The sequence below is a fragment of the Vombatus ursinus genome, unplaced genomic scaffold (genome assembly GCF_900497805.2).
Source record: "Vombatus ursinus unplaced genomic scaffold, bare-nosed wombat genome assembly UNPS02014798.1, whole genome shotgun sequence".
In the NCBI taxonomy this organism is placed as follows: domain Eukaryota; kingdom Metazoa; phylum Chordata; class Mammalia; order Diprotodontia; family Vombatidae; genus Vombatus; species Vombatus ursinus.
In genome coordinates, this window is record NW_020954576.1 from 76,537,561 (window position 1) to 76,563,278 (window position 25,718).

At 40.9% G+C, this 25,718-nt stretch overlaps 1 protein-coding gene across 1 annotated transcript in view; it reads right to left on the minus strand.

Moving 5' to 3' along the window:
* LOC114049838 (histone-lysine N-methyltransferase SMYD3-like) overlaps positions 1 to 25,718 on the minus strand; it is a 1,050,735-nt gene that overhangs the window by 13,718 nt on the left and 1,011,299 nt on the right. Inside the window, exon 11 of the mRNA XM_027871264.1 lies at positions 9,104 to 9,212. Within this exon, the coding sequence (XP_027727065.1) occupies positions 9,104 to 9,212 (109 nt within the window). The remainder of the gene's footprint in view (positions 1 to 9,103; positions 9,213 to 25,718) is intronic.

Below are 25,718 nucleotides of genomic sequence, written 5' to 3' on the forward strand. Positions count from 1 at the left end.
CTCCATGCTAAAATTCAGTGCACGGTATCTACTCAAACTTCGTTCCCTAATCCAGATCCCCATCGCCTTTTATTTGCTTGAAGATTCTCCTGCAGCTGGACCTGGGCCTATGGGGAACTAGTCCTTCACACTGAACGTGATCTGAGTGAGTCAATGCGGCTGTGGCTTCCACTTGCCTTGTAGCTAAATAACTCAATTAGGTGCAGCAGCATTTCTGCTGTTTGACAGTATGTGAGCAGGATGGTTTGTAGGGTATCAATGCCAAGCCCTGCACCAGCATCGAGAGACAAGAGGGTGGGACAGATGGCTTGCAGAGGCATGGAGCTCTGGAGACTGAGTGCTCTGTCAGGTGCTGGAGATGAGGAGATAGATGGGACGGGCAGAGACCGCCACCTGTGCATCTCCTCCAGGCCCCATTGTGCCAGTGTACAATTCTCTGGAGGAGAAGGCAGCATATCTGTTACACAGGCAAGAATGGAAGTGGGATGGGGGACACTCCGAAAATCAGATCTCAAGGTGATGCTGGGGCTGTGAAACTTATTGTAGTCTTGCTCTATGCTTTAGCATAACAATGAACAAGGGAGGGTACGTGAAAAGGCACAAGAAAGAAATTAACCTGGCAGATGTGATGCTAATAAATCTAAAGACGCTACAACCCCATTCTAGTGGAACAAGCTACAGCCTGAAATTCAATACAAGGTAGTTCTTTACAGGACTCCAGCCAAGGTGGTTCCTTACTGAACAGGCAGAAGGGCCTTGATGTTTAGAAAAGCCCAGTGTCCCAAGTACCCTTTTCCAGGGACAGGAAATGGAAACAAACTTAGCTAGTACGATCTAGGCAGGCAATGCTAGGCAGACCCTGACCCACGGTTACCATCATCACTTGATTCCTCGGTTCTGATGCAAGCCACAGCGGGATGCTGGAGTAGCATAAGCCATGACTCTGGAGTGACACAGATAGCCATCAACACCTCCATTACTTTACAACAAAGGAAGACATCAGCAGAACAAATACCAGAAGGACCCCTGACCCACATCTTTCAGCCTCTACTGACTCATGTTCCTGCATGTTCTCTTACTTCAAATGCCCTTTCTGTACCAAGTAACACACTCCCAGCTGCATTCACTCTATGCCACCAAATAAAAGCCAGTCACTGCCATATTCTACATATCTGTTGTCATTAAGTCACATCTGATGCTTTGTGACCCCATTTGGAGTTTTTTTTTTTAGGCAATTGGGGTTAAGTGACTTGCCCAGGATCACACAGCTACTGAGTGTCAAGTGTTTGGTTTGAGGCCGGATTTGAACTCAGGTTTTCCTGACTTCAGGGCCAGTGCTCTATCTGCTGTGCCACCTAGCTGTCCCATGGAGTTTTCTTGGCAAAGACACTTGGAGTAGTTTGCCATTTCCTTCTCCAGCTCATTTTACAGATGAGGAAACTGAGGCAAACAGGGTTAAGTGACTTGCCCAGGGTCACACAGATACTAAGTGTCTGAGGCTGGATTTGAATTCAGATCTCCCTGACTCCAGGGCCTGAGCTCTATCCACTGTGCCACCTAGGTGCGCTGCACCCCAGTCTCTTATTTGTTAAGTACCACAAATGAAGTAAGTATTGGCTCTCAATCATTCATTCCCCAATCAGCTGCTGTGGAAGGAACTCTCTTTGACATGGACGATAGCACTGGGACTCATTTTGCCTCCCATTTCTAAAGTGGTCCAACTTCCGGAAATTTGCCATAGCTCTTTGTCACCTCTAACACTACCCTCCCTGGGGATCAGACTATAATAAGGTTTCATTGCCCAATAGGGAGAAAAATAGAAGGCTAGTCCATGATGAAAGATACCAAATGCAGAGCTGCCCCATTGCACAAAGGGTCATCAAGTCACATGTGCATTAGAAATGAGTAGATCCAAGGATATTTTTAAATTGATCCACCAGGAATGCTCTCCAGGGAAGACAGAACAATCCAATCACCTTTCTGTACAGCAAAGTTGCTGGGAGGGTGTTGATAGGAAAACACTTCATTAAATGCCATATTAGGCCATTGGCTTCTTTCAGACCTTTCACATCTTGGTTTAATGGAACATGGAAGGGAGCCTAGTGACGGCTTGGGGTCCCTAACTGGGGCTCAGAATGAGAAAGTCAGTGTTATAAAGAGTGATGGTCTTGTAATTAGTCACTCACTAGTTCCGTGACACGGAGAAATCAGCTTCCATGGGCCTCACTTTCCTCAGCTGTAAAATGAAGGGGTTTGACTCAGTGACCTCTAAGGTCCCTTTGAGTTCTAAATCTATGATCCTTTATGACTTTTCCCTAAGTGAGCTCATCTCTTATCCAAGGTAGAAGGAAATTCTATGAGAGTTGTGTGCAGGACTTTTGTATTAATGGGTAAAGAGTGAAATTCTTGGGCAAATATAAACATATCAACTCAGAAACAACTAGGAGGGTATAACAAGCTCAATGTAAATGTTCCCTAAATGGGATCAGACTTTCCAATGCCCCAGTGTAGCTCCAGCCTTGCTTTCTATGGTACTACATCCGAAGAGGTCTAATGTGCATATCATTTTGAGGTGCATCATACATTTTAGGCATGAGATATGCTAGCTAATATATTTAAACCAGAAGTGTCAAGCTTAAGGCCTACAAGCAGCTAGGAAAACTCTCTAGTGTTCCCTGCACCAGATTAAAATGTAATTGGGAAAAAATAAAATAAATGCAATGTAACATAGAAGGGCAGGTAGGTGGTGCAGTAGATAGAGTGCCAGGCCTGAAGTCAGGAAAACTCATATTCCTGAATTCAAATCTGGCTTCAAACACTTAATAGCTGCATGACCCTGAGCAAGTCATTTAACTCTGTTTGCCTCAGGTTCCTCATCTGTCAAATGAGCTGGAGAAGGAAATGGCAAACCACTCCAGTATCTTTGCCAAGAAAACCCCAAATGGGGTCAAAGAGTCAGACACAACTGAAATGACTAAACAATAACTATGTAACATAGACAATGTTAACTTGTGGTTTTCTAGCTAGCAGGGATTCCTTTCTATTTGGGTTCGACACCACTGATAAACTATCAACTTTCTTAGCCTTTTTTTTATTTTTTTGGCTGGTACTAACTCAGGAGAATGATCAAACAGTACTGGCCTGCTTGAAATTATAAATGCTTTCTGAGTAGAGAAATTCAGGAAGCTCAATGGATATCAGTAAGAGAAGAAAATAGCTAACAATAGTGAGAAGAAAGCTGGTCTTTGTTGTGTTATTGTTGTTCAGTTGTTTCAGTTGTGTCTCATTCTTTGTGACCCCTTTTGGGGTTTTCTTGGCAAAGACACTGCAGTGGTTTGCCATTTCCTGCTCCGCTCATTTTACAGATGAGAAAACTGAAGTGAATAGGGTTAGGTTACTTGCCCAGGGTCACACTGTTAGTGTCTGAGATCATATTTGAACTCATGTCTTCCTGACTCCAGGCCCAGTGCTTTATCCGCTGGGTCTTGCCCATCAATATGGCCTAAGACCTGCCTCCAGTAAGAGAAGTGCTTTGAATTTTTCATCTAGCAGTGGAGATGAGTTGTGTGGAGTTATCCATACATTCTTACCTGGTTTTCCTTACCACTAGTTGAGTTCTTTAGTATGATAGGATCCCAACAAGGCCATGGCTACTGGCCCTACTGATAACGACAAGTCCTGGAGGTAATCTCCCAACTCTTTCCAATTCTATCTCTTCCCACTAGCATTACATCATTTATCTCAAATTTATCTTCCATTTATTTTGCATATATATATAAACACACACACTTATATAGGGCCTGGGGGCTCATATCCAATCTCTGACATTTACTAGCTGTGGGACTTTGAGCTTGCATGTAACTTCCCTTGGCCTCGATTTTCTCATCTATACATTGAGGAAGATGGACTAGTGGGTCTCAGATGTCCATTCCAAATCTATATATCTACAAAATGGTCATTTTCTCTCTGCCAATAGAACCGAAGCTCATTGAAAACAGGAATAATTTTATTTTTGCTTCGGCGTCCCCACCGCCTAGCACTGTGCTTGGTGCATAGCAATCACTTCATAAATACTTGCTAACTTATGGTGTCCTTCAGATTCACCGACTATGAGAACTGGAAGGGATTTTAGCCATCATAAGGCAGACAACAGAACTGAGACTCAGAGAGACAAAGCCACTCACTAAAGAATCACTGTGATTGTTAGTAGCGCAGCTGGGATTAGAAGACTGGTCTTTGGATTCCCGCTTTAATGCTTTTCCCCTCCATGAAATCACACTTGGTTCCCTTATGGCTGCTGTCGGAAATGGGGGTGACAGCCTTGGAGCTTGGAAGGTGGAGAGGATTTTATCCTATTATCAGAAAGACTGTGGATTGCCTTTTTTACCTATGTGTCTGCTTCCAGTTAGTATTATATAGTATTTATAAGATGTTCTGGTCGCCATCATCTTCCTAGTCTTTTTATTGTTCTCTGTGTCTGAAATATATACCTTCAGTGAATGATTTTCTAAACAGAAGTTATATAGTACCAGTAGTATCAAGAAGGAGTTCCAAGGGTTGTCACGGAGAAACAGAATTAGCAGTGAAAACTAAAGCAAGATAAGAGCAGGGGAGGTTCCGATAACTGATTTCTTTCTAGACATGTTAGCAAATGTTACTTGTGATGGTAGGGGAAGTAACAATTCAGAGACTGATAGAATTGGAATCTGTGTTTGGCCTGTACTCTGGCCAAGAATAAAAAAAGTCAAAATGATGCCAAATAAAGGTAAAATGCTTGGGGAACAATAAAAACGGAATAGAGTGCAAAAATTTGTTGCACTCAAATCATAACCTGGGATGGGATGGAGATAAAAAAAAAGTCATTGTATCCATATGCTCCACTTGACCTCACTCACCAAAGAGCAGAGAACTTTGGGGTCAGGATCTGGGATCCTCTAACTGGCTCATAGAAAATGAGTGAGCCCATTTATAAGAGAAATCAGATGAGGAATATTCCCCTTGAGCTCTACAAAGTTAAATTAGCAGCAAACAAAATTCTCCCAAGAAATAAGTAGAAAGAAACAAAAGTAGATTAGAAATGAGACAAGAGAAATCAGAAAGGAGACGCTGAGAGGAGACACAAGACTTTTTCCATGGCAGCTATCAAAAAGCATTTCAGTCCATGAACAGTAGAAATGGAAGTCTAACCAAATCAGAGCTGGGCTAAGTATATTCAGTTCCTGGGGCAGGCTCAGACCTAATTGGATTTGTAACAAATTCTATTCCTGGGCCCTTTTCTGTTTTATGCCCCAAACCTAGCTTTTGAAACTCTCTGTATTGCCTTAAATTGTTTTGTTCCATTATTTCACGGATTTTGAAGACAAGGAAGAATGCTAAAAGCTTTACAGTCTTTGGCGGAGAACATTAATTTCAAAGGACAAAGAATATGCTTTGAGAGATTTTTCTTTTCTAACCTTAGGGTCTCCAAGAACAACTTCTGAAAGCTTAGAGGAAATTTAACTGCCAAATAAGTAAAAAAATAAACAAATAAACGGTACTAGTCCATAACGTAACTAACTCATTCATTCATGAAGTTGTTCATTCAACAATGTGCCTACTTTGGACGAAGTACAGTGCTAGGAGCTGCTGGAAAAGGAAGAAAAGGATAAAGGTGGTTCTTGGTATTATGGATACACTGATCAGAGATATTAGACATTTTACAAAAATCATTATAAAAAAAGATAAGACATGAAAGGCTTTTTTTGTTTTTTAAGATTGTGTCTTCCTATGTCACCCAGGCTGCAAGTGAAGCAGCTACTTTCAAGACTGATCCCAGTACTGACTGGCACAGGGACTTTGACCTGCTTTCTTTCCAGCCTAGGCACATTTGCCTCTTTTTAGGCATCCTGGTGTTCTTCCACTCTTGGGGCTTACCATACTTATATGAGACTTAGTACAGACATCCAATCGGTTTAGAACTTCTAAGCTCAAAGGGATCCACCAGCCTCAGCCTCCCTGGTAGCAGGGACTACATTCCAGGCACATGCCACAATATCCAGCATGAAAGTACAATTTTAAAAGATACAACACACTATGGGAGTGAATAGGAAGGGGAAAGGAGTTCTGGCTGAGGGGATCTGGGGCAGCATCAGGGGAGCACTTTAGCTGGGTCTTGAGGGAAGGTAGGAACTGGCCATGCGAAGGACATTCTAAGAGCACAGAACAGGGTGAATGACAGCATGAAGGTGAGAAAGCACTAGGTATGTTTAGGGAATAGCAAATAGCCCTGTTTACCTGAATGTAGGGTATATGAAGGTGAGTAAGGGGGGATAAGGTTGAGAAAAGTAGGGTGAGATCACATCAGGGAGGGCCAAGGAGTTTGGACTTAATTGGGAAAGATGCTAGGGAGCCAGAAAGGGGTGTGACACTGGATAACTCACTCAATTTCTAAGTCTCAGTTTTCTTATCTGTAAAATGGGGATAATATTTATACTTACCTTACCAAGCTGTAGTGAGAAGAAAATGCATAGCTAATTCTCTGAAAATCTTAAATGCTGCATGACTACATGCTGTTATGTGAGAGGCAACAGTGTATAGGACAGTGGTGTGTTTTCTAAACTGAACTTGTGATTTCAACAGTGTGGGGAACTCTCCATGAAGAACTTACTCTACCAATGTATAGCACCATTTTCTCTAAAATTTCTTCTTAGACAGTTGCCAGTATAGACTAGGGGGCAAACACTGAAAACTGAGAAACTAAGTAGAAGCCTATTTTAGTAGATTAGGCAAGAGATGGTAAGGGCTTGACCTAGAGTAGTAGCAGTAGAAATAATCCATTAGATTGTAAAGTCCTTGAGGGCACAGACTGTCTTTTGCCTTTCTTTGTCTCCACAGAGCTTAATACAGGGCCCGGCATATAATAGGAGCTTAATAAATTCCAGTCAATTGACTGACAGAGAGAAGGGGACTGATGCATGAGAGATTTCAGAGGCAGAAAGGACAGAGTTTAGGGACTGGTTTTGGGAACAAAGGAGGAAGAGCCAAGGAGGTTTTGAATTTGGATGACTGGTCATCGATGTTTCCATTGGGAAGTTCAGAGGTGATTTGGAGGAAAATGCTGAGTTCAGTTTTGGGAAAAGGCAGTGGTGTGTAATAGAAAGAACCCCAGATTTGGAATCAGAAGAGAAGGGTTCAAATCTCAACTCTATTTACTACCTGGCAATGTTGAGCAAGCCAGTTACTTTTCTGGATCTCGGTTTCCTCATCTGTAAAATGAGAGGCTTGAACTTAATGGATTCTGAGGTGCCTCCCAGTGCTAGACCTGGGCCTTGTGGTCTTATGTCCTCTAAGGTCCCATCCACCCTAAATCGACAACTCTATGCTGCAGTGTTGAGCTCAGAAGTTTAAGATGGAATTTCCTAATTTCTTATGTCAAATTATTTTACTATCCCCTCAACTTCAGCATGTCCCATCCTAAATTGTTCATCTTCTCTTCTACATCCATTCTTCCCCCAGCTTCCCTATTTCTGTTGAGGACACTATCTTCCTCTCCAGGAATTCAGTTAGGTGAGAGTTTTTAATTCTTCCCTCTGCCTCACTCCCCATATTTAATCATTTGCCAAATGTCAGAAATTCTGCCTCCACAACATCTCTAATATCTGTCCCCTTCTTTTCACTCACAAGACCCTCATCACCTCCTACTTAGATTATTGCAAATGTTTTCTGTTCTCCCCAATTCCTGTACCCATTTCCAATTTAAATTTTGCATCCAATATTTTAACACCATGGTCAAAATAATCTTCCTAATGTAGAGGTGTGACCACATGACTCCCCTGATGAAAACCCTTCAATAACTCCCAAATGCCTAGGGACTAAAATATAAAGTTCTCAACTTGACATTTAAGGTCCTCTACCATCTGGCTTCAACCAGTCTTAATTCATACTTTAGTTGTTCAGCCATTTTTTCAGTTGTGTCTGACTCTTCATGACCTCATTTGGGGTTTTCTTGGCAGAGATACTAGGGTGGTTTGCCATTTCCTTCACCGGCTCATTTGACAGATGAGAAGGTTGAGGCAAAAAGGGTTAAGTGACTTGTCCAGGGTCACATTGCTAGTAAGTGTCTGAGGCTAGATTTGAATTCAGGAAGATGAGTCTTTCTGGCTCCAAGCCTGGTCTTACCCACTGCACCACCTAGCTGCCCAGTAGAAAGAATACCAACGGTATTTAGAGTCACATGGCCTAGGCTCAGTTCCTAGCTCAGTGTCTTAATATCTCTATGATCTCTAACAAATCCATTTCCCTCTTTGGGCCCCAGTTTCCTTTGGGCCTCATCTGCAAAATGAGCAATTTGCACTAGATGACCTCCAAGACTTGTAGATCCCATGAAATGTGCTACAGGACAGGCACATTTTGAAGAGACTACAGTGAGGTCAAGAGGTTAGACTACAGAGAAGCAGAGGAGGGCAAGCCTTCCATGTAATCCCAAATCACAATGACTAGTCCTGAAGGAAAGCGTCAAATCAATTTACATACACTCATGAAATGATGTAAGTAAAGTACTGTGCAATACCTTATCTGCATAAATGTTACCTAGTATTATGACTGCCTACTATGTGCTACATGTTAGCACAGGTGGACAGGCAGAGGCGAACTGCCAAAGCAGAGGGTACTGAGGCTCCTGAGGGAGATGGAAGGGGAGTAACCTGAGGCACTGGGAGAGAAGAAAGAGGCAGTGCGATTATGATGATGTCAGGGTCAAGAGACCTGGGTTCAAATCTCAGCTTTGCTCTGTGAACTTCATTAAGTCACATCCCTGGGTCTTAGTTTCCTAAGCTATAAAAGGAAGAAGTTGGATTAAGTAGTTTCCTAAGATTTCTTCTAATTTTAAAATCCTTTTATTCCATGTTCTATGGATGGGGGCACTGATGACAACTTCCAATAAACAATTTTCATCTAGGGCTGGCCTAGTTCTCCCATTTTGTTTTCCTGGGTTATTGCTATGGGCTTTTGTTGGGAAGACAAGGGGAGTGACACAAAGCAGGAAGAAGACAGAAAGGAAGGCAAGGTTGGTGCATCCCTGGGGAAGAGGTCAGGCAAGTAAGGAGAGAAACCACTGGATGCTCACCTGTTTCAAGGTCTCCAGGGCTTGAGGATACAAGCCTTGGTGCTGCTGTAGTTTGCCAACTTTCATCACCTGGATGGCTCGGACGGGATGAAAGCCCGGGTAATAGAGCCTGGAAGACAGAAGCGGGAGAGAGAACAACAATGTCATCCTGTCAGCTTTCACCTTCACAGTCCTTGCCTCTTCAGAGAGCTATCAGGGTGGGACCACAAAGTTAGCAGTGAATTTTAATCAGTCGCTGGGAAAATTAGCCTCAGCCCTGGAGGGGAGGGAAGCACAGAAGGGAATTAACACATTATTACTTTAACTCAAGAATGCCTTTTGCAAGAAAGAAGTGACAGAGGTGGGATCACTTCTCAATCTCTTGCTGCTGGGAGCTGCAAAAGCTGGGGGTGCCTGGCTCTGCATGTGACTGGGAAGGCTTTGATTGCAGCACCGAGTCAAGGCAGTGAGCAGTGGAGGGAGATGCTCAACCCCATCAAAGGGTCGGGGTACTGGGGGGATTAGTGGATGCTCTGAGCCTGCCTTTTCTCTCTCTGAAGCCAACAGCTTGAGCTCCAGCTTGATCCACAGACTTACTGAACTGGATCCAATAAATGCATGGAGGTTATCTCTATGACCTCTAAGATCCTTAGCATTTCTTCTGAAGTAGTTATGGTCGTCATCTAAAAACCTGTAATCTCATTCCTTATAATGTCAAGGCCCTTGAGGGTAGGGAGTGTTTCACTTGTATCTGAGGCACTTATCAGATGCTTATTGATTGATTTGACTGGAAGGTAAACAGTTTTATTCCTTTTTTTAAAATACATTTTATTGATCATTTTTTTATGTTTACTTTGCAATCATTTCAACACACCCTCTCCTTTACTAAATCCTCTTGTGTGCCAAAGGAAAACATTTAGGCAAAAAACATCAGATACAGTGATAATATATACAGTAGGGAAGTGGGTGGGTGGGAGGGAAAGGAATAGGCATTTATTATGTACCTACTATGTGCCCGGCACTATGCTTAAATACTTTACAAATATTATCTCATTTGATCCTCTCACAAAAACCCTGAGAGGTGGGTGCTTTTATTATCTCCATTTTACCATTTAGGAAACTGAGACAGAGAGACTTTAAATGATTTGCCAGGGCCACACAGATAGGAAATATCTGAGGCCTCATTTGAGTCTACCTGTGTGCAGGCCCAGTACTCTATCTACTGCACCATTTAGCAACCTCTAGCAAAATTCTGTCTTAGTAATATCTAGCCTCTCTCAACCAGTCATTAAACATTTATTAAACACATACTATGTGCTAAGTGCTGAGGATACAAAAAGAAGGAGAGGTGAAAAACTAATAGATTATTGACAGATAAGGGGATTTCAGAATTCTTGAACACTGAGGCAGTGCATCTGTGCATGATGGCAAGATCAGGAGTATGACTATCTCTGTGTCTGGCTGAGGTGGGGTGGAGGAGTAGCACATGGGAGGTGAGCAGATTGAGGAACTGAGTGGTTAGGGTATTTGAGGGAAAGTCAATATGCATGTTGAAGTCCCCTAGTATGAGGGCAGGAGATGGAGTGGAGAGAAAAATTGTGAATCAGGTACCAAACTCATTGAGGAAGGAAGGGGAGTGACCTGGGGATTAGTAGACAACAGCTACCAGGATTCTGTTTGGGTGGTAGATATGAATCACATGAACCTTAGTGGAAGAGAAATTACTGAGTGATAGGAAAAGGGGGAGATCCTGGAAATAGCAATGAAGGGAAGTTTGTTGCCGGTGGAATAAGCATTCCAGAGGGCACCGTAGAAGGCCTGGGAGGTATTAGGTTGAAACTTTGGGGTAGGAGGGTTGAGGGGGATAGGAATTGGGTGGTGTGTGTGAGAAATGGGTTTTGGGTAATAATCTACAGGAGTTCAGAGCCACTGGGATGTGAAGAGGAAGGTATGTTTCATTATCTATTCACAGCATTCAACCTCCTTTTAGTAACCTTTTCATTCACATTGTTGTAGACTTTATGCATATTTTTCTTTGGTTCTGTTTATTTCACTCTACCCTAGTTTATACAAATCTTCCTGTATTTCTCTGAATTCCTCATATTTGTCATCTTTTATTGTACGATAATTATTCCATTAATTTCCTATCTCACTGTTACTTCTGTCATATACCAATGAAGGCAGTCATTTTGTTTATACTTCTGTGCTACCATAAATAGTGCTCCTATACATCTTTTGGTGTACATTGGATCTTTGTTTCTGTTCTTGATCATCTTGGGCTATGCCCTGCAAGTAGTAGGATTACTGGGTCAAAGGTTATGGACAATGTAGTCACTTTTCTTAAATAATTCCCAATTGGCATTCAGAATGGTTCATGACATTTCTGTGCTTCTACTATGTACTATGTGCTCAGCACTCTCACAGGTACTAAGCAGAATACATGAAATAGAACATTAACTCTCTTCTCTATCTCCATATGTTCTCATTGGAGACACAACACAAGATGGTAGCTAAGTCATGCACACATAGAATGCAATGGGCATTCACAGAATCACAGAATCTTAAGGACCTAAGTAGACATTTTAGTCCAACCTATTCATGAATAAGGATAGAGAAAGGAGGTGGATAGAGCCCTGGACCTGGAGTCAGGAAGACCTGAGTTAAAATCCAGGCTCAGACACTAGCTCTCTGATTCCAGGCAAATTACTTTATCTCTGTCTCCCTCAGTTTCTTCAACTGTCAAATGGGGATAGTAATAGTACCTATGTCCCAGAGTTGGGAGGATGAAATATTTGTACAGTGTTTTACAAACCTTAAACTTTTACTAAACCTATATCAACGTTATCTATTATTACCTCATCTATAACACATCTGACGAAATGGTCATGCAACCTTTGCTTGAAGACTTCCCATGAAAAGGAATCTGACGACTCCTAAGGTACTCAGTTCTACTTTTAGATCGCTCTAACAGAAAGTTTTTCCTGATATCAAGGCTAAATCTGCCTCTTTGCAGCTTTCATGCATTGCTTCTGGTTCTGAGCAATACAAATCTAATCACTCCTTTTGCATGATGGTCATCCTTCAGATGACCTTCTCCCAAAGCCTTCAGGTAGCTCTCCATTTTCCATCAGCTTCTCTGCTTGGTTTTGACTCTACAAGTATCACGTCCCCAGCCTGGCACTGCTGGGTGCTACCCTGCCTCATTCAGCTTCCTCTTGTGTACTGTTTTCCTCCATTACCTTGGAAGCTCCTTGAGGGCAGGGACTTTCTTTTTCTCATCTGTATCCACAGTGCTGAGCACAGTGCCTGGTCTATATTAGGCTCTTAACAAATGTTTATTGAAAACAGGTGTGTGAGGGGGAGCTTTCATGATGGAAGGGAAAATGGTGGCCGATGCTTAAACCTCACTCTCATTGGGACTGATCCAAAGGGAAAGAACATATAACATATATGTGTATACACACACACACACACACACACACACACACACACACATATATACACATATATACATACACACATATACACACATACATATATACATGCATACATATATACACATGAATACATACATATATACATGCACACATACATGCATGTGTGACACACACACAGATACTTGGTTGGGTACAGAAATCTATTTTACCCAGTAGGGAAATAGGAGGGGAAGGGAATAAGAGTAATAGGGAAGAGTGCTGATAAAAGTGAGGGCAGGTTAAGGGAGGCAATGGTCTGAAACAAAACAGACTTTAGAGGAAGGATAGGATAAAAAGAGAGAGAAAAGCATAAACAGAAGAAAATAGGATGGCGAGAAATAGACATTCAGAAATTATAACTATGAATGTGAATGGGATTTGCTAACCCATAAAATGGAAGCAGAAAACAGAATGGATTAGAAACCAGAATTCAATAATATGTTGTATATAAGAGACACACTTGAAACAGACACACACAGAGTTAAAATAAAGGGCTGGAACAGAATCTGTTATGCTTCAGCTGAAGGAAAAAAAAGACAATCTCAGACAAAGCAAAAGCAAAATAGATCCACTGAATAGAGAGAATCAGGGAAAACTACATTTTGCTAAAAGGCACCATAGATAATGAAATAATATTAAAAATTTTTATAGTAAGTTTCTCTGATAAAGGTCTCATTTCTTAAATATATAGGGAACTGAGTCAAATTCATAAAAATAAGAGCCATTCCCCAACTGATAAATGGTCAAAGGATTTAAACAAACAGTTTTCAGATGAAGAAATCAAAGCTATCAAAGCTATCTGCTCTAAATTATTACTGATTAGAGAAAAGCAAATTAAAACCACTCTGAAGTACCACCTCACATCTCTCAGAAATGACAAATGCTGGAGGGGATGAGGAAAAATAGGTACATTAGTAAACTGTTGGTGGAATAGTGAACTGATCCAACTATTCTAGAGAACAGCCTGGAATTATGTCCAAAGGGCTAAAAACTGTACATACCCTTTGACCCTGCAATACCGCTAATAGGTGTGTATAGCAAAGAGATCAAAGGAAAAGGACCTATTTGTACAAAAATATTGATAATGGCTTTTTTTGTTGTGGCAAAGAATTGGAAATTGAGGGGATGCCCACCAATTGGGTGAATGACTGAACAAGTTGTAGCAAATGATTGTGATGGACTACAATTGTGCTATAAGAAATGACAAGGTAGGGGTGGTTTCAGAATAAAACATGGCAAGACCTATAAGAACTGATGCAAAATGAAGTGTGAAGGACCCAGAGATCATTATGCACAGTAACAGTAACGTTGTAATGATGATCAACTGTGAAAGACTTGGCTACTCTGTTTCAACACAATTCCAAAGGACTCATGATGAAAAAAGGCTATCCACCTCCAGAGAGAGAACTGATGAACTCAGAGTGCAGATCAGAGTATAATTTTCTCATGTTCTTTTTTTGTGATATGGCTAAGATGGAAATGTTTTACATGATTTCACATGTGTAATTGATATCATATATCATATTGTTTGCCTTCTCAGTGGGCAGGAGAGGGGTGGGAGGGAGGGAGAGAATCTTGAACTCAAAATTTAAGAAGAAAAGAATGTTAAAAATAAATAATAAAATTTAAAAATAAATGCCTACTGAATTGAAGTGAATTAAATTTGACCCTCATGAACCCTCTGTTCTCCAGGCTGAATATCCCCTTTTCCTTCCACTGATCATGACCATTGTCTCAGGGACCTTTCACAGTCATGTTGCCTTCCTTTTTCCAATTTATTAACATCCTTCCTAAAATGTAATAGCTAGGATTAAATGCAATATTCCAGGTGTGGTGGTAATCAAGATAGATAAATGGAATGATCCTTTAACTGAGATAGAACAATAGCCAGCCTAGCTCAAAGGATCTAGAAAGGCTGCAGAGAAAAGGTGGGACTTGAGCCGGGTCTTTTTGTATTTTGAAGTAGGACATGAAAAAGGGGAGAAAAGAGGTGAAGACATTACAGATAGGGGTAACATGAACAAAGGTGGGGCTACACACCTATTAAAGGAGATAGCTATATATAAAAGGGTATCTGACCAGTCACATCACGTCATATCTTAGAGTCTCAGTTTGATCACTCATGACATGAAATTTGTAACACTCTCCTCCTATGTCCTCAAAAGACTAGAAATCACTTTCTGGGCCAGAGGTATCCAAGCCCATAGAAAGTACACTGTTATAGAATCATTAAAAAGAGAATGGGATGAAAGATACTGAAGAGAGAGAATGCTCATGAGTGTCTAGAATTTTATTGAGAGAGGCAGAGTAACATGGTGGATAGATAGTATGATAGACTTGGAGTCCGGGAGACCCGAGTTCAAATTCCATCTCTCACATTTATTGGCTATGGGCTCTTTATGAGCCTCAGCTTCCTTAGCCATAAAATGGGCATACTAATGCAGTACTATACTTATAGAGCTGCTATGAGGCTCAACTGTATTTAGAGTGTTTAGCAAACTTTGAAGCATTCCATAAATGTCAGTTGGGCATCAACATGGCATAGTGGGCCCATCTTAAAGTAAAAAAGATGCAAGTTCAAGTGAACCTGGACAAATCATTTAATCTTTTATGTTTCAGGAAGCTAAATTACAGATGGTTTGCACCAGTGGAAGCAGTTTGCCTGGTGGGAGTTCCTCTACACTGATGAAATCACATTCATGGACTAAACATACATATCAATTATAATCATGATGATGGTTTTTTACCCCTTGCCTCTTCCAACAAAAACAGGGATCATTATCAACTTGAATGTAAAGGAATTTAAAATTTCTAGACAAAAGGCATCTACAGGCTTCTATTTTCAGACTTGAACTGCTCTGAACATTTAAAAAAAAGTCGGTCACTGTCAAATATCCTTGGATGTGGGGTTCTATTTTGTTATTATAAATGCACCCTAATTAAATTTGAAAAAAGAAGAGTAATTTTATACCAGTAACCACTCCACTAAGTGGCTGCATGTCATGTCAGAAAAGAGGAAGGCAGAAAGAAGTTCGTGGTCACAGTGGTGGAAAAATCCACAAGGCACCTGCCCCAGCTCTGCCCCCAGAGTGATTAACAAAAGAAAAGAAGGGAAGCAAAAAGGGGAGGAAGAGGAGGAAGTGTGGGAGTGAGGGCTCTCTACATAAATATTTACAGAGCAATTTCACTGTTCTGGTGGGTCTGCTGAGCCTTGAAGTGCGCCTGGTTTATTTCCCAGCTGACATATGGTATAAAAAAATCATTGATACTTGGTGGAATATGAGCTTAAGGGAAAAACAGTACAGCCCACCCTGGCTGGGAAAATTCTCCCACCATCCAGGGTATGAGGCCATCAACTTTACTGTGTGTGACAGCCTCCAGGAGAAAGGAGCAGTTTGTCAGCATAGTCTCAGAATTAATCCAAGCGAGACAGAGAGACCTCACCAAGGAAAGGCTGGTTAATTCATTTGGGGACTACTATGCCTAAAGATTCCTGCAATCTAGACAAGTGATTACAAAGGTGGATGCAATCCGGGAAGCCCAGGGAATAAATGGCATATACTCCTCCATTGACAAACATAGAGCACTTATTGTGTGTGGTTAGAAACACACCTGGATGGTCAGAAAGAAATGTAGGCCATAGTACCTGCCTGCAAGGAACCCGCTCTCTAGTTGGAGAGGTAAGATTTATCCCAGGAGGGTCCCTTGATGAACCAGAAATGGTGTGGAATTTACATCTGCAATCACACGCACCCTTCTAGCCATTTTATGGATCTCAGATTTGCTATGCACATACAAGCAAGCACAGTCTCTGGATTCTCCCATGGGCCTCAATTCCTTACAAATGCTGTGCTCCAAGTGAAAAAGAAAATTAAGAACCACTTATTTATATATATGGCCAGTTAATAGTACAAAGCAGAAGGGTTTCAGAGCCGAAGGATCATAAATTTAGTTTCAAGGAAATGATATCAAACTCCAATAGAGATGGAGCCCACTAAACCATGCATAAGCATCCCACATATTGACTTAGAAGACCACATATGTTTATCTCTTTCTTTTTTAAAATTAATTAATTATGTTAAATATTTCCCAATTACATTTTAATCTAGTTTGGGCTTCATGCAGAGTTGTGTGTTTAACATTTCTGTTCTAAGGGGTCTTAGAGATCACCTAACCCAATCATCACTGACCCTCATTTTATGGAAGAGGAACCTAGTGTTCAGGGAGAAATGAGTTGACTAAGGTCAAACAAGTAGCAAATAGGGGGCCCAGGACTCAAAACTCAGGTCTTCTAATTCTAAATATAACATTCTTATTACTCTTTCCTACTTGGTAGAAATAAGACATGCCCAAGGAGGGAGAGATGCCTGCAGAGGGAAAGACGGAGCAATGTTTCATGAAAGAGTTGGCTTGAAGGTCTTGCAGGTGGTTTTTCTAGTAGAGCTAATGGGTTGAAGGGACAAGTATTCCAAGTGTTATGAGCAAAAGCTCTGGAGGCAACAACATCTGTAGTATATTCAGGAGATGGGGAGATCATCATATTAGCTAGAGAAGAAGGTCACTTGGTATAGGGGGTACTGGGAGATGAGATGGGAAAGGCAGGGAAATTTGTGGACATGTTAGGCTAAGAAGTCAGTACTTTATTAGGAGGTAATGAGGAACCATGGCAGAAATAGGTTTTAAAAATATTTTAGGATGAAAGTGGCATTGTTCAAAGACTAAACAGCAGCAGGGTATAGGTTAAATCGAAGGAGACACTATAAGTATAGTGACATGGTAAGATCAGTGATGAGCCAGCACAACAATCCAGGTGTGAGGTGATCATTGAGACCTTGGATGTCCAGGATGGGAGAGGGAATGGAATAGGAAGGGATGAATGCAAGAGACTGTGAAGGAACAAGCCATAGGAGCTGGTGGGGGCAGCTAGATGGTGCAATGGCTAGAGTGCCAGACCTGGAGTCAGGAAGACTCATCTTCCCAAGTTCAAAGCTGGGTAAGTCACTTAACCCTGTTGGCCTCAGTTCCTCATCTGTAAAATGAGCTGGAGAAGGAAAAGGAAAACCAATCCAGTATCTCTGCCTTGAAAAACCCCAAATGGGCTCACAAGTAGTCGGATGCAACTGAAACAACCGAATGAGAAACATAGGAGCTGGTAATTGATGGGAAGCAGGGAGAACAAGGAGTTAGAGATGACTAATATTTGGAATCTGCTAATGACTATTTGGGGAAAAAATACATAAAGGGAAAACAAACTGATTATAATCCTACTCACTGGAACTCTTCAGACAAAGGCTGGATGACCACTTTTTAGACATGTTGTAGAGGGAATTCTTGTTCCAATTTGGGTTGAACCTTCAGCCAATGGAAAGAATGCTTTGCATTTTTGTTTTATGCTGATAATTCTCTCCCTTCCCATCCATAAGATATTAATTTGTTTTTTTTATATAATTTACTATTTTTTCTTCTATCTCTGAGCTCTTTTACAACTCAGATCCTGTGATTCTGAAGACAAGACAAAACACAACTCTACAGGGGATACCCCTTGTTTTGCTGTACTGGAATTTTATTTTAATGAATATATTGTTAGAAATAACATTCCCATGTCTGCAGGACCTGGAGATGAAACTGAAGCTGCCTCCCAGGATCTTGATAGAGAAGGAACACATGGAAAGAAGTGTTTCTAATGTTCAGAAGGAGGAGAGGAGGAGACCACTTAATATTAACATTAACCTGGACCTTTAAGCTTCCGGACCTTTGCTTGTGGTGAATTGTTTGGCTGGATGTCTGTGGAGTAGAGGGAGTTGGGACACTTGAGGTGAAGTGGGATAAAGGACACTTAATATCAGGGCAAAATAATTATCTACTTCTTGTGCCATTTAAAATGGACTTAGACTTTTGGGACACCCAGTATCACGCTTTAAGGTTTATAAAGTACTTTCCCCACATCAATTTCATGAGGTAGGTTAGTGTAAATACCAATATCTCCATTTTACAGATGGGTTAATTGAGGCAGGGGAGAAAAATGACTTGTCCAACACCATACAGCTAGTAAATTTGAGAGCCAAGATTCAAACCTTGATCACCTGACTCTAGCTTTGTCTCTCTTTCTACCTGACCACACTGCCGTCTTTTCTGCCTGTGATTCAAAAAGTCTGTTTACCTCTTCCTACCTTTGATTCAGATTCAATAGAACAGAAGTTCCTTCACTCTAGAAAGCATCTATGTTGTCAAAGTGGGGCAAGAAAAGCCATTTTCCCCCTATAAATTATATATTGTAGAGAATTCATTGTAATCATGTCAACAAAATATTAGCACCTTTAGAAACAGGGCAATGGGGATGGGTTTGGGAATGGAATTTCACTGTACACATTCCGTAGAAAACTTGGCTTCTTTATAGCACTGAACCCTTTAAAAAATTATATTACATGTCTAGAAGTCATCGGGGGGAGGGAGGAAGAAAGGAGTGGCTGGTTGTTTTGGTTTTTTTTTTATGTCTCTGCTTAAATTCAGGCAAAGGTTTTGGAAGTTCATCAGATTTTCATAAAAATCACAGATTGTGAGAATTGGAAGGGGCTTCAGTGATCATGTAGTGCCCCCCTCATAAAATATATGATGAATGGCCATTCAATCCCTAATCAAGGATCTCCACAGAAGGGGAACCCATGTCCTCTTCAGGCAGCCCATTCACTCTTGGACAGCCCAAATCCTTACAAAGTGTTGCCTGAAGAGAAGTCTACATTTGCCTCTTTGCAACTTCTACCTCTTTTCTCTGCTTCTGCCCTCCGGGGACAAACAGAATAAGTCCAATTCCTCTCTTACAGAATATCTAATATTTATATACAGGGCAGCTAAGTGGCTCAGTGGATAGAGTACCAGGCCTAGAATGAGGAAGATTCATCTTCAAATGAGTTCAAATCTGGCCTCAGACACTTACTAGCTGTGTGACCCTGGGCAAGTCACTTAACCCTGTTTGCCTCAGTTTTCTCATACGTAAAATGAGCTGGAGAAGAAAATGGCAAACTACTCCAATATTTCTGCCAAGAAAACCCCACGGGGGGGTCATGAAGAGTAGGACGTTACTGAACAAATACAAATATATCTATATCTATATCTATATATACACACACACATACATACACATATACACATAGTGATATACATGTATGTATATATGTATGTGTGTCTATGTTCACATATATATGTTATACACACATATGTGCGTGTATGTGTATGTATGTGTATATATATATATGGTGAGAGAGAGAGAGAGAGAGAGAGAGAGAGAGAGAGAGAGACAGTTAGCTTTATATGTCATCTCTTTTCATGCTTGGAGCAATCCCTGAGGTCAAGTGTTATTACTCTCTCCACTTTGCCAATGAGACAATGAGAACCCTCTGAATACTTGGAGACATCTGTCGTGTCTTCTCTCCTTCAGGCTAAACACTTCTGATTCTTTCAAATGATCAATCTCTAGTCTTAATGAGGATACTAATTTGGAACTGAAATGACACACACACAGTAAGTGACCAGCAAGTAACCTAACACATTGTTTTGCCATCTCAAATATAGACATGGACACCTGTGGCTAACACAACCACCAACATAAGAACACATCCAGACTCCTGGGAGCATCAATGTTTTTGCTTATATCTATGAGTGGAGACTCCCTGGCCTGCTCCACATATGGCCAGGGCTGGGATGAGGGGAAGCACGGCAGGCAAACGGAGACATCTGACATTCTTTCAGCTGTTAGATTCAAACCAGCTGTTGTATGAAAGTTATTTGTGCTATTGTAGTAGCTTTATTTGTAACATAATAAGTTTTTTATTTTTTGAATTCTTAGTATTTTATTTTCCCCCAATTACATATAATAACAATTTTTAAAATCAGTTTTTAAAAATTGGAATTCCAAATTTTCTCACTTCCTCCCTTCTCACCCCCTTCATTGAGAAGGCAAGCAATTCGATATAGGTTATACATGTGTAGTCACGCAAAACATATTTCTATATTAGCCATGTTGTGAAAGAAAACATAGACCAAAGGAAAAAAATCCTCAAGAAAAGTAAGGAAAGCAAAAAAAGAAAGTATGTTTCAATCTGTATTCAGACGCCATCAGTTCTCTGTCTGAGGATGGTTCATCATAAATCCTTTAGAGCTGTCTTGGATCATTGTATTGCTGAAAATAGCCAAATCATTCACAGCTGGTCATCTAATATCGTTGTTACTTCGTACACATGACATTTCACTTTGCATCAGCTCATGTAAGTCTTTCCTATAGCACAATAATTTTCCAACACAATCACATAGCACAATTTGTTCAGCCATTCCCCAATTATGGGCATCCCCCCAATTTCTAATTCTCTGCCACCAGAAAAGGGCTGCTATGAATATTCCCCGTTTGTTTTTTATCTCTTTTGGGATACAGAACTAGCATGGCATTGTTAGGACAAAGGATGCCCCTTGGGGTATAGCTCCAAACTGCTCTATGGAACGGTTGGAGTAGTTCAAACTTCACCAAGAGTGCATTAACGTCTCATTTTCCCCACATCCCCTCCAACATTTGCCATTTTCCTTTTCTGTCCTATTAGCCAATCTAATAGGTATGAGGTAGTACCTCAGAATTATTTCAATTTGCATTCCTCTTACCAGTAGCTATTTCGAGCACCTTCTCATATGGCTATAGACAGCTTTGATAAATTCATCTGAAAACTGTTCATATCTCTTGATCATTCATCAATTAGGGAATGGTTCTTATTTTTATAAATTCAACTCAGTTTTCTATATATTTGAGAAATGAGGCCTTTATCAGTGAAACTTGCTTCAAAATTTTTCTCAGTTACAATTGCTAAATGTATTTCCCTACATCCTATTCCCTCCACGCCCTGTTTATTCTATTCTTTCTCTCTCCTTTCACCCTGCCCCTCCTCAAAAGTGTTTTGCTTCTGACTACCCCCTCCCCCAATCTGCCCTCCCTTCTGTCACCCCCCTGCTCTTATACCCACCTATTTTTCTACACGGTGATACTCAATTGAGTGTGTATGTTAATCCCTCTCTGAGCGAATTCCAATGAGAGTAAGGTTCAGTCTCTCCCTTCACCTCCCTCATCTTCCCCTCCACCGTAAAAGCTTTTTCTTGCCTCTTTTTTTTTTTTTTAAGTAAGGCAATTGGGGTTAAGTGAGTTGCCCAGAGTCACATAGCTAGGAAGTATTATGTGTCTGAGGCCAGATTTGAACTCAGGTCCTCCTGACTCCAGGGCTGGTGCTCTATCCACTGTATCACCAAGCTGCCCCCTTGCCTCTTTTATATGAGATAATTTACCCCATTCCATCTCTCTTTTTCCCTTTCTCCTAGTATATTCATCTTTCTCACCCTTTAATTTTATTTTTTTAGATATCATTCCTTCATACTGAACTAACACCTGTGCCCTCTGTCTAAATATACTCCTAACTGCCCTAATAATGAGGTTTTTATGAGTTACAAGTATCATCTCAGGTAGGAATGTAAACAGTTTAACCTTATTAAGTCCCTTATGATTTCCCTGTCCTGTTTACCTTTTTATGCTTCTCTTGAGTCTTGTATTTGAAAGTTCAATTTTCAAATCAGTTCTGGTCTTTTCATCAAAAATGCTTTAAGATCTTCTATTTCAATTTTCCCCCTGAAGGATCATACTCAGTTTTGCTGGGTAGATGATTCTTGGTTGTAATCCTAACCCCTTTGCCCTCTGGAATAGCATCTTCTAAGCCCTCTGATCCTTTAATGTAGAAGCTGCTAACTCTTGTGTTATCCTGACTGTGGCTTCGTGACACTTGAATTGTTCCTTTCTGGCTGTTTGTGGTATTCTCTCCTTGACCCGGGAGCTCTGGAATTTGGCTATAATATTCCTGGGAGTTTTCATTTTGGGATCTCTTTCAGGAGACGATTGGTCAGTTCTTTCAATTTCTATTTTACTCTCCGGTTCTAGAATATCAGGGAAATTTTCCTTGACAACTTCTTGAAAGATGATATCTAGGCATTTTTTTGACTATGGCTTTCAGGTAGTCCAATAATTTTTCAATTATCTCTCCTGGATCTATTTTCCAGGTCAGTTGTTTTTCCAATGTTTTTCATGTTGTCTTCTATTTTTCATTCTTTTAGTTTTGTTCTATTGTTTCTTGATTTCTTATAAAGTCATTAGTTTCCATTTGCTCAATTCTAATTTTTAAGCAATTATTTTCTTCAGTGAGCTTTTGTACCTCCTTTTCTATTTGGCCAATCTCATTTTTAAAGCATTTTTTTCCTTCAGTGAATTTTTGTGCCTCTTTTTCCATTTCCATTTCCATTTTCAAGGTATTCTTTTCCTCACTGATTGTTTGTACCTCTTTTACCATTTGGCCTATTCTGCTTTTTAAGGTGTTTTTGTGCTATTTTTTTTAGTCTCCTTTACCAAGCTGTTGACTCTTTTTTTCATTATTTTCTTGCATCACTCTCATTTCTCTTCCCAATTTTTCTCCTACCTCTCATACTTGATTTTTAAAATACTTTTTGAGCTCTTCCATGGCCTGAGATCAATTCATATTTTTCTTGGAGGCTTTGGTTGTAGGAGCTTTGCTTTTGTCTTCTTCCGAGTGCATGTTTTGATCTTCCTTGTCACCATAGCAACTTTCTACGGTTAGAATTTTTTCCTGTTGTTTGCTCATTTTCCTAGTCTATTTCTTGACTTTTAACTCTTTGTTAAAGTAGGGCTCTGCTTCCAGGGTAGAGGGCACACTGTCCCAAGCTTCAGGGGTTTTGTGCAGCTATTTTCAGAGATACTTCTAGGGATCTGTGACTTTTTCAATTCTTCGAAGGTGGTATGACATAAGGAGAGGTGTTTACTACTCCCCTAAACTGTGCTCTGGTCTATGAGTGACCGCAAGCACTCTTTTCTGCCCTGGAAGCGTGGCATGGATCCTGTTTCACTGCTGCCACAAGCTCTGGTGTGCTAGTGCTCTTCCTAGCCCTTGGACTGCCACCTACATCTGAGCATGAGCAAAGCAACAGAGTCCTTCCCCCAGTGCCAACAAAGAGACCCTTATGACCTCCTTCTGATCAGTTGTTCCACTCCCTTACCTTCTGTGGGCTGAGAGCTCTGGGAGTAGCTACAGCTGCTGCTGGTTCACTGGCTCCCAAGACCATTCCTGGTTTGGTGGGGCCCAGTCTTTGCTGGCATATCCTGCACTGGACTATGCTCCACTCTCACGCAGGTGTGACAGACCTTTCCTGCCAACCTTCTAAGTTGTCTTTGGCTGGAAAATTATTTCACCCCATCCTTTTATGGGTTCTACCACTCCAGGAATCGTTTTATGGCATTATTTAAAGGTGTTAGGAGGAGTTTTGGGGAAAATTCAGGTGAGTTGTTGCCTTTCCTCCGCCATCTTGGCTCTGCCTCTCATGGTACATTTTTAAAAGTAAAAACAATACAAAATCCCCAAAGTTCAGATAGGGACCCCCCCAAAAAAAAGCCAAAAAAATTAACCTGTCCAAGAGGCCTTGGTACAAGGTGAACTATTTCTTGCCATGTTTTTAATTAGTTTATCATACTATGTCTGCATGCTGCTCCCTGCTATTTTGGCCACATACATGTTACTTTTCTATCTACTGCATCACTTCACTGCCTCACATGTGGCTCAGCAGCCCAAAATCCAAGCATATGCCACTGAGAGAGAATTGTCTATCAATTTGAAGTTTATCTCCTGGTACAAAGACAGGAGGTAGGGATAAGTGAACTCTCAAGATTCCAGCTAGATTGGGAGCAATGGCTGAAGCTATTGGTCCAGTGTTGAAGATGTCAGAACAAAGCAAAGAATGACAAAACCAGATGTGGGATAGGGAGCGTACTTATGATTTCACTGGGATAGAAAAGAAAGTTTCATGCAGAGGAAATTCCCCCCACCAGTGCAGGTCAACCCCTCCTCTGCACCTTATATATAATCTTAGAGAAATACCTAGAATACTGAAAGGCTAAGTAACTTGTCCAGGGACACATGGCCAGTATACGTCAGAGGTGAGAGCTGAAGTAGGAGGTCAGCTTTCCATCCACCATACCATCCTTCCGGAATTCATTTAATTAAATACCTAGCTGTGTGAGTGCTGGTTATAAGAAGAAAATTCTTGCCACCTTACCACTATCATTTCAAATCTTGATGCCCAAAGATGGACTTGCCAGAACCCTTCCTTATGCCATATGACTATGGCAATTATCTGATTCTATGTGATTATCACCCCTATTCCACAGGGTAGCTTTCCATGATGCAGAGTATGAATGCAATGATGTCTACCCATGTTTTTTTTTTTATAATTGCCATACCTATCTACTTCTCTTGGGACTAACTAGAAACAACAGTCTGGGCTTCCTTTCTCTACTTTGCCTTTATATATTTATATACATCCATCCATCCACCCATCCATCCATCCATCCATCCATCCATCCATCCACCTCTGTCTGTCTCTCTCACCCTGTATATGTATGTGTATATGTGTATATAAGCTTGATTCCATAATCAAATCCCTATTCCCAGGTTAAATAACTCTAGTTCCTGTAATCTTATTTCCAAAACAATTTCTACCACCATCACAAATCTATTTTTCATGCTTCTCAATTTACAAGATGTTGATAGCTCTTAGGAACCCAGACACGGCTCATTGGCATAAATGTTGCCCATACAACCCCCTCCTGACCCCCATGAGGTATGCTGGGGCATAGGGAGAGGGAATAGTCAAATCAGGAAAGGCCAAATCTCTGCTGGAGATATGATTATTACAGATGACAAAGAATTTGCTCTTTTATCTTAGTATCTCTAGCGCCTGGCACAGAGTAGAGGCTTAATAAACACTTGTTTAATTGAATTAAATTGAATTGAATAACCAAATATTTAAGCATCCTTGTCATAGTACAAGATTCTAGCTAGAACAGAAAAGATGGCTAAGGCCACTGGTCCAGTGCCATCCCGAGGATGTTGGAAAAAAGCAAAGAATAACAAACAAAATCAGATATGGGACAGGGACTGTACCTGTGATTTCACTGATGTAGAATAGAAAATTCCATGCTGAGGAAATTCATGCACAATGCACAATAACAATGCACAAGAGATCCCCATTTTCACTGATAGTCCTGAGAAACCTCTGGAAATAGTCTTTTTCTG